Below are 10024 nucleotides of genomic sequence, written 5' to 3'. Positions count from 1 at the left end.
AGCTTGAAGCACATGGGCCGTGCCCTTGGGCCCTCCAGTTTCTTCACCAAACATGGCTCATGGCCTCATGGGCTGTCCGTGTGGGGCCCACCTGGCCCTTCAAAACGCAAACGGGCGCAAACCGCACAGTACCTTTTGAGTTTTGGCTGTGTTTGGTTTGAATGAAAAGGTGGGGTAGGTAAAGCCGTAAAGGAAGGAACGGGTCAGAGTGGCCCAATTTCGGGGCGAATATTTTGGTTCAGGTCCGGCCATGCATCAGCTCGGGATTGCCGATTCATCCCTGTCTCATTGACAAAGTCACGTGAGATGCACATATAAGGGAGAGGGTCAGCGAGTGGTCTTCTTCAACCTCTCGCTACCTGACCTCCACAACCACGGCGGAACCCAGCGACGGTCCCTGATCGCCAGATCTGTTCGCCGGATGGTGAAAGGTTCCATTGTTACAACACTTTGGCGGAACGAAGGAGGCCTGAAAGGTAAGAATTCTGAGATTTTAGCAATACTCAATCAGTAAAGCTCGTAAGTTGATGTCAGGTTGCGTTTTTCATGGATGAAATGAGAACCTGGAATTCTGATATCAAGATTTCAGGGTAGGACACATTCTACGATGATGCGTTTGGTCGACGCCATCTCCTTTTTTTCTGGATGCGGTTGTAAACTTGAAAGGGACATTTGATCAAATCGTCTGAATAAAAAAATGAAACGTTGTGTTTACATCAACGACAATGATTTATCTGAAGACCTTTACTGTGACAACCGCATATCAAACAGAAAATATACTGTACTGAATTTCCTTCCGAAAAATCTATGGGAACAGTTCAGGTGATTGTTGAATTGATGGTTTTCTCTGTCTTATTATTATTATTTTTTCTATTGAAGGTTAAAACAATTGATAGGAGGAGTTGGATGAAATACAGTTGTAGTCTCTTCTTTAATCCCTAGAGCAGTAATGTTTTACCTAAAATTCATCATAACATGCGTAGAGATACTTTTCACGTTCATTGTGTTAGTATTCTCTTTTCCTTCGGTAATTTTATTTCGACATTTTAGATTGTATGCCTTCATTGACTACTATATTGCTAGAGTGAATAACAGAAAAATATAATCACATAAGAATTTTTGTCTACAGAGACTCCCTGTTTACACTGCGATAGCTAATGATCCATCAAAAGCTTTTATCCCCAATGCAAACATTTTTTAAGGCCATAATTTGCCATATCTTTTCGTACTATGTTAAACCATGTCTCTTTTGGATTCCCTTCTGACTTTCTACAGCATTCAACCTGCACCAAATCACAGGCCAAAACCCCCTACCAAATAACATTGTCTCCCCATCTTCAAATTCTGGTTGAACCATTCCAAAATAAGATCCCCAATGTTGCCTTTTTTTGGGTTGTAAGTTCCTGGTGTATAGCCTCTAGTTGTACAGGGATTTTCTCTTTATTAATGAAAACTTTACTTCATCTTTTCTAAAAAAAAGATCCCCAATATTGTATAGTCTCCCCAAATCCTTTATTATCTTTATTAACACCAAGCTATTTATTATCAATAACAAAGATAAGTTGGACTAATCCAACGGCAAGAATACTTAAAAATCCATACCATGTTTTTAGTTTCATCTATTGGCAACTGTTGGTAATGGCCTTTTTTATTGACAACCATTAGATCGTTGTAGCTATCCATTGCACCAGGTTTGATCCCAAGAGCATATACCCAGACAGGACATGTACCCAACACCTGATCAATCATCCTCCTAGAATCTAATGCTCCTTCCATCTCCCACCTTGAATGAAACAAAGTTCAGAAATGCCAATTGGAAGCTCATGGTTCCTTCTATCTACACACAAATCCCATATGATGTCTTAATTTCCTTTCTATCCCACCCGGCACCCAAATTCCATCACCCCATACTTGGAAGTTGGAAGCCACCACCTTCCTCCATAGAGAGTTTCTTTCCTCTCCAAACCTCCATGGCCACATCCCCAAGAGAGTCTTATTAAAAAGTCTTATCCTTCTTATCCCAAGTCCATAATCTTTCTTATCCCTACACAACCATTACCATTGTACTAAATGGTATTTCTTCTCCTCTTTCCATTTTTTCTATTGCCTTTGCCACCAATTCTGGAATTTTAAGCAATGGCAGATAGTTCACTGGAAGATTAGACAAGACACTCTTTATCAATGTTATTTTTTTATCAGTAAAGAAGATTTATTAATTATGCAAATTAAAAGACTACAACAAGCTAGGAAAATTCAGCCATCCCATAATATAAAATGAGTTACATTTTGCCCAAAACATTTGTTGCCTATTAACCCCTTGTTTTGCCAGAGCATCCCCCATCCAAATTGCAGTTCTTCTCACCCACTTAAAAACAATAATTAGCTCTCGTGATAGGCTTTCAATTTCCCTAAAGTTATGCATGTAGATCCAAGGTATTTGATTATTGCATCTTGTCCAGGAAATGACCACCTGGGAGTTCCTGCAGCATCTTGCACGGTATTAATCACATGCCTTTTTAAAACAACCACCTAACTCTTATTTATAACCCTGGTTCCAATTTACAAGGCATCCCAAATTCCCTGTTGAGGCCAGCACATGACTTGAACGTGTAAGATGTTGTTTTGAGCCATCCATTTATGCTAAAGTCTATACCTGTTGACCTGCACATTTTGAGTCAGCTTGGGACATTAGAGAGGGCACCTTTGGTATCTTTCACTGGAGTTATAAAAACTTGTACTTATTTAGGGATTGGTTTGGGGGAATTGAAACTTCAAATATAATTTGACGTGGAAGAAGGGAGAACTGGCCTACCTAGCTTGATTATGAAACATTTGGAACTTGGAAGCTAATTTCTCTTTTGCAATTTGCTGACTTGTTCCCATTTATACTTTTAACATGTAATTTTCTTTCTTTTACTTACCAAATATATTTCATATGGAATTTGATATCCTAGTTTTTCCTGATTTAAGTGTCATCAAGTATTTTTATTTGCTTCTTCAATGAGTTATTATTCCGTTATTCCAAATATTGCTCTAATGTTTGCTTGGGTTTTCTCTAACCAAATTTGTTTCATGTTCCAGTCGGTTCATGAACCAATATTTTTTGCTGATTGCATGCCTTCAACTATGGCCCCTTATTACTCCAGTAAATCCTGCTAGTACGTGGGGTCCACTTATCTTTATCTTTGCAGTCTCAGCATCAAAAGAGGCTTGGGATGACTACAATAGATATCTATCAGACAAGAAAGCAAATGAGAGAGAAGTATGGGTTGTTAAGCAAGGCATCAAAAGACATGTATGAAAGCATTCTATTATTTTCTCTTGCATGGTTTTTCTTTCTCAATAATTTTGATAGAAAGAAGTTGCTACTTAAATTGGATTTATGAAGTTGGTATACATGCAATTTCTTTTTTTATCTAATCTCATACCTGTATGGCCAATATCTGTATATGAAAAATATTATTTTTTTTTATCAGTAACAAGAAATTTTATTAAAACTACTAATTTAAGGATTACAATCATAGATGAGAATTGATACCCAACCACCCTTATATTTTGTTTTGCATTCCTTTTACAGCTCTGCCCAAAAAAAGTTGTTCCCTATAGACCCCTTGTTTGGCTAAAGAACCAACCATCCCATTAGCAGTTCTCTTAACCCTCTGAAAGTGGCTCCTATTTCCACCACTAGCTTCTCAATTTGCCTTAATGTTTCCCGTATATCCATGCTCCTGAGTTATTGCTGGTCATCCAAGAGATAACCAATTTGAATCCCCTTCTACATCTACATTTTGCAATCTGGATTGTTTAGCTAGCCTCAGGCCTTGTAGTGGCTCCATTTCTTCAGCCTTTAAGGAATCTCCAAAGCCAATCAGGCCTGAAGATAGTGCCACCACCTTACCTTTTGCACATCCCTAACACACCCACAATCCCTAAAGGACCTGGAATGCCAACTGAGCTTCCATCAAAATTCAGCTTCACTTTATTATTTACTGAACAATTCTACTCTATTACTACTTTTGTGATATTGTCTTTAAACAAAGAGGAGTCTGCCACTTCTCACCATTGCTCTTGTTATATCATCCACAGAATGCACCTTAAAGGCCTGATTGGCTTTGGCAATTCCTAGTTGGAAACTTGGAATTATTAGTTGGCTTCTTGATGACAAATTCCTATACTACTCTCTTTTCATCCATTTTTTTCTAAAAGTTTAGTGACGGTATTATGAGTGCTGTAAACTGAACTAGTCAGTCCGGGGTCATTATGATGTAATTTGTTATGGTTGTACAATTATACAAATTCTGTTCTTACTTGACACTTTGGCTTTATTTTGGTCACTCAACTGAGCCTTAATCCCAACTATTTCATTCATAATTAAAGATTTAAACTTAATACATCTGTTGGAAAAATCCAAAACCCCTCAGTACCAATACAAGTATGCCCAGAAAATACTTTGTCCATCCCTGTTTAGCTAATGTATCTGCTACCCTGTTTGCAGTTCTTCTCACCCAGCTGAAGCTTGTATTCAAGTTCTTAGCAATCATATCAATCTCTCTAAACGCATGTCTGTATTTCCTTGGTGCTTCTTTGAGGTGCTTTGCCCAATGTATTACTAACTGTGAATCACCTTCAACATCCACATTTCTGAGGCCATGTTGTTGTGCTAATCTCAACCCTTGTAGCAGTGCCATGGTTTCTGCCATGATTGAATCTCCTATACCTGCTGGACCTGAATACAACACAACCACCAGGCCTTGGTGGTTTCTAATCACTCCCCCAATATCTGCTCTTCCCGGGTTACCCAGGGAGCTACCATCGAAGTTCAGTTTCAGCCTACTTTCAGTTGGTGGTCTCCAATCTTATCTTACCTCTTTAGGGTGGGTTCCAGTTTGTGCAACTTTAGGGCAGGCTCTGATAATATCAATGGTTGAAAAGATTCTGAAAGTCTCCAAAGTTTTTACCTAGTGTGCAGCTCGGAGCATGATAGCTTCCAACAGTTCCTCCTTTAATCTTCTCTTTTCATTAAAAATTCTATTGTTTCTTTCTTCTCAAATTGTCCACACCACAGCAGCTCTCACAGTCCTCCACATGATCTTTCCTCTTTTTTCCTTGAGCCTTGGGAAATTGGGGTTGAATAAGCTTACCACTTCTTGTGGAGGGGCCCATCTGCAACCAAATAGGAAACAAAAGTATTCCCAATACAGGACACAAAAAGACAGGAGATTAATAAGTGGGAAATGGATTCTCCACAGGCCTTACAGAGCGTGCACATGTGAGGAGATAGGCAAGTATTTGGCCTCCTTTTATGTAGCATGTCACTGGTGTTAACCTTGCCAAGAAATACTTCCTAACAAAGAGCTCGAACTTTGGGTGGGATGGGTTTAGACCGGATTTCTTTCATTGGGAAGGCCAATCCCCCAGAAGTGGAGTTAATTAAGAGCTTAAAGAAGCACAAGAGAAAAAGCCATCAGGGGAGGGTGTCCAAACCCTAACATCAGGTGAATTTTGGTCTAAGAACTCAGTCTCCAAAGATGCAAGCTAAAAAAATTATATATTGATCACCAAGTTTCAATTTTTTCATCTTGAGGTTATCGACGTGTTGCAGTTAAAAATTTTTGAGCTTATTTATTTTTTGTCTTCTTATCTTTGTGGTTTGCTTTAACTTATCATGGGAATTGCTTTGACTTACTAATTTATTCTACTAAAACATTTGACATGGAATTTACCTGCACTGATGATGTTTTCTTATTTTAGATTAAAGCTCAAGACATTCATGTTGGTAACATAGTGTGGCTTCGTGAGAATGATGAAGTACCGTGTGATCTTGTTTTACTTGGTACTTCTGAACAACAAGGTGTTTGCTATGTTGAGGTAATTATGAGATACTTTTTTTTTTCAATTCTATTTATTAGGTGTATGCTTTTGTTTATTATAGATCCTACACACTATAAATTTCCTTATTGATAAATAAAGGGCCTGTAGAAACACCACTTTCTAAATATTTGATGGGATTAGAGATAAACAACTTTAGTATGATAAAAAGTTAAAAATATTGGTTTTTCAAATGAAACAACATAATTAGTTGAGTGAGAAGGAAGAGTGATTTGATGACTTGCACTAAAAAAACTGTAAAATGGAGCAATGGGATTTGTACGAAAGGGGAGAAATGAGAGAGTCATGGATGAAGGATTTGAGTATGCAACAAAATGGAAGAATGAATCAAGGAAGTGATGGTAGAAAAAAAAGAAGTTCCTGTTTGAAGAAAGCAAGGGAGGAGCAGCTTTGAAGTTAAGAAGTTCCTGATGGCCTTACTGCAAGGCCCAAGACTAGCAAAGCGATTAGACATTTGAAATTTGGAAGTAGAGGGGGACTCAAAGTTGATCATCACCACTTGGGAAAAAGGTCTATACCAAGTCCCTTGGATTTACAGGCATGTCTTCAGAGAGATTGATTGTTTATCAAGGGAGTTAAACACTTCCTTCTTATGGGCAGGCCCAGAAGAACTGCAAATGGGATGGCGGATTCAGTAGCAAAACAAGGGGTTAATAGACATCAGCTATTTTGGCCACTGATGTAAATCTTATGCATTTGGATGGTTGTAATATCTGAACCAAATGTACTAAAATTCACTCGTTGAATTATATCTTCTTCTCTACTGATAAAAAAAGTTGAGAGAAGATATGAAATCCACAATTTTCTTATGGGCAGGCCCAGAAGAACTGCAGATGGGATGGCGGATTCAGTAGCAAAACAAGGGGTTAATAGACATCAGCTATTTTGGCCACTGATGTAAATCTTATGCATTTGGGTGGTTGTAATATCTGAACCAAATGTACTAAAATTCACTCGTTGAATTATATCTTCTTCTCTACTGATAAAAAAAGTTAAGAGAAGATATGAAATCCACAATTTTCTTGGTTCAAGATGCTGCTAGTTGGTTTAAAGGATTTGTTGATGTTGCTGTCCAAGTGGTAAAAACCCTGGGATGGAGAAGCGGGTTGAGAAGAGATGGAAAGTGGTACATAATAGAGAAAAAAAGTAAATGACAAAGCTTTTTTTCTTGATGCTAATAGAGACATTTGGAAACGGAAGGAAGTGGGTTGTCCATGCCAGAAGGAAGGGAGAAATAGGTGGGTGGCAGTTGCTGAGGTTTTGGGAGGAGTATGAAGACAGATGCTGGAATAAAAGAACACCCAGGTTCTGCAAGAGCAGGATAAGCAGAAGAAAGAAATGCCGGACGTATCATTAGGTGGCTTTGCAACTGTTTCAAAACTTGTGTTAGGATGTAGTAAAGAGGACTGGAGTGAAAAGATGGTTGTGCCTTCTAAGAACAGAGGGAGTGACTAGAAAGTGGTTTTAGATGATATCATGAACAACATACAAACCAAGGAGACAGCTGACTAATTCCTTTTGAAGGCAACAAAGCTGTTCTCGATTTAGGGGTGTTTGAAGTGGATTTCATTACTTTGGAAACAAAGAGGGACTAGTAACAGTGAAATCCCTTGAGGGGAGTATGATCCTGAAGGTTTTTGGACTTCCTTTCAACTTGTAGGTGGAGCATGTTCTTGACAAAATTGCTGTTGTGTGTGGAGGTAACCCTTGACCTGCATCCAGTGAGAAATAAAATTGTAGGTGCTAACCCTAAGAGAGTCCCTCGAGCTCTTAATCTTTTGGCAGAAGGAAGATGGAGGAAACTTTGGGTGGCTTTAGAAGTTGAAGCGCCTTTGTGGTTAGGGAGGAGGAAGGTTGAAGACAAAGTTGACATGGTCTTGTGGAAGCTATGTGGCACAAAAGGAGCTGGTTGAGATGGTGAAAAGGGGAAAGGATTAAAGGAGGTAGACGAACGGGCACAAGGAGAATTAAAAGTTGCTAATCTTACAAAAGAGGAAAAGAATTTGAATTTTTTTTGAAATTAATTGCATGGATGGGATGGCTTGTTTTGTTGAAGTGGTGAAAGGGCAAAATAAGTGGAATTGGAAGGTGAGATCACAACACGCAATTGGACTGATGGAAAAAAGAAAGAATTGAATCAAAGGAAGGAAATGAGGTCGTACTGGGCTTTATTTTTGGGTTACATGAGAGTTTAAGTAAGCATGTCATTGGGCCTTATGTTTGACCAGCGGGAGATGATAGATGTATCATTGTCCTCCTCTGGGTTAACCAGGAAGGGGGGAAAAAGAGGATGCATAGGGGTTATATTGGAGACAAGTGATGATTTGTATTAGTGTCGAAGAGGAAGAGGAGGACTACAACGAGGAGACAAGTGATTTGGGTTGGATTCATTTAGAAGAAGAGGAAGAGGATAGCAGCTCAGATGATGAATCTAGTACCGAAGGCATGGATGTGATGATTTGTATTAGTGTCGAGCAAGATGAAAAATTTTACTTGGCTGAGCTCTTTAGCGAAGAAGGCTAGGTGGCTGAAAGAGAAACAGGCGCAAATGAGAGAGAGAACAGGAAAAACCACACAGAGAGGAAGTAGATGGCAATAATTTGTCCCAAGTGAAGCAGGGAAAACACAAGCGTTCAGAAGATGGAGAATTGCTAACAGATCAGGGACAGTGGCAGGGTGGAAGAAGGGTTGAGCCAAGATAAATGTATTCAGGTTTTGGTAAGGGTGGAAAGATTGGTAGTTGATCAAATTGTGAATAATGATGTTTCCTTGGATTCTTTCTATGAATTTTAGGCTATTAATGGGGGCGATTTTAGCAACACTCCAGAACAAGAAAGAGAAACAATTCAGGAGACTCCTCAATTCATCTCTTTTCCTCCAGGTTAGCCATGTAACAATGTGAATTTCCTTTTGGGTACTAATGAGTTATCTAATGCTTATGCAGATGCTCTAGACCTCCTACCCACTCTGGATGGGCCCAGAAGAAATGAGCAGGCTAGTAAGGATTTACAAGAAGAAGGGGAATTTGTAAGGGAAGACGAAGCTTGGTGGGTTAGGGTTAGGGAACATATAGGTGAGAGGAATGTTGCTTGTTAGGGAAATGGTTGTAGAGATTAGCTAAGGATAGAGACAAGCTGTAGGCAAAAGTTATCATCAGTATTCGTGGGCTTGTAGCTGATGGCTGGGATTCCCGGATTATGGTTAGGGCATCTAGAGCTTCTCCCTAGAAGTCCATTTGTGCAATTTTACCATCCTTCTTGCCATTTGTTAGGTATAATCCTTGTTCTAGAAATTTAGTCAAATTTTGGGATCATGTGTGGTAGGATAATTCTCTTTTGAAGGAGCAATTTCCCTCTCTTTATGCCATTTTTAATCATAAGGGTGAGCCTATTTCTTCTTTAATTGTGCCTTTTAATCCATTGTTTGGGTTTGGCTGGGTCTTGGGATTCAGGAGAGGGCTTCATGAGTTGGAAATGAGTGTTGTTGTATCTATTCACCAAAGGTTGGTTGGAGTTTTTTTTGGATCCCATTAAAAGGGACAGCTGAATTTGGACTATTACTTCTTTTGGGTCATTCTCTTGCGCCTCTTTCTTTTCAGACTTAGTTCATCTAGGGGATAGTCTTGGGACATCTTTTCCTATTAGGAAGGTTTGGAGCAGGCCTATCCCACCTCGTGTGGGTGCTTTTTGTTGGGAAGCCTATTTGGAGAGAATTAACACTTCCAATTTGCTTCAAAGAAAAAGACCAAATTGGTTCTTATCCCCTAACTAGTGTTTTCTTTGTAAGGTTGCTGGTGAGTCTTGCTACCACTTATTAATCTCCTGTCCTTTTATTTTGTCAATATGGGAATGGTTTCTCTCTTTGTTTGGGTGTAGGTGCTTGTTTTCCTCTATCTTTGTTAGTTGGCCGAAGAAGAGGGGAAGATATTTATGGAGATGTACAAGGGCGGCTGTTTGTTGGACAACATAGGAAGAAAAGAATCAGAGGATCTTTCTTGGTAAGGAGAGAAGTAGGGATTCCCTAATTGAAATCATTAAAATTAAGGTGATCCACTAGGTGAAGTATCTTGATCTTTTTGAAGGAATCCTTGCAGATTATTTGGTGAGGAATTGGAAAATTGCTTTTTTTTTTATTT

General features: G+C 39.0%; 1 protein-coding gene across 3 annotated transcripts in view; it reads left to right on the top strand.

Moving 5' to 3' along the window:
• The first annotated feature begins 310 nt into the window (after positions 1 to 310).
• Positions 311 to 10024, top strand: part of ALA2 (aminophospholipid ATPase 2) — a 93636-nt gene continuing 83922 nt past the window's right edge. For 2 of the 3 annotated variants that reach the window (XR_737620.2, XM_010278345.3), the window contains exons 1-4: positions 311 to 476; positions 590 to 822; positions 3082 to 3295; positions 5752 to 5868. Coding sequence is in view for 2 of the 3 variants with exons in the window: in XM_010278345.3 (XP_010276647.1) it covers positions 698 to 822; positions 3082 to 3295; positions 5752 to 5868 (456 nt within the window). In the remaining variant the exon portion in view is untranslated. Of the gene's footprint in view, positions 477 to 582; positions 823 to 3081; positions 3296 to 5751; positions 5869 to 10024 lie in introns of all 3 variants that reach the window. The other variant, XM_010278346.3, reaches the window with a different exon arrangement.

The sequence above is a fragment of the Nelumbo nucifera genome, chromosome 7, assembly GCF_055504915.1.
Source record: "Nelumbo nucifera cultivar China Antique chromosome 7, China Antique-T2T, whole genome shotgun sequence".
In the NCBI taxonomy this organism is placed as follows: Eukaryota; Viridiplantae; Streptophyta; class Magnoliopsida; order Proteales; family Nelumbonaceae; genus Nelumbo; species Nelumbo nucifera.
This window is presented reverse-complemented; position numbering and strand designations above follow the sequence as displayed.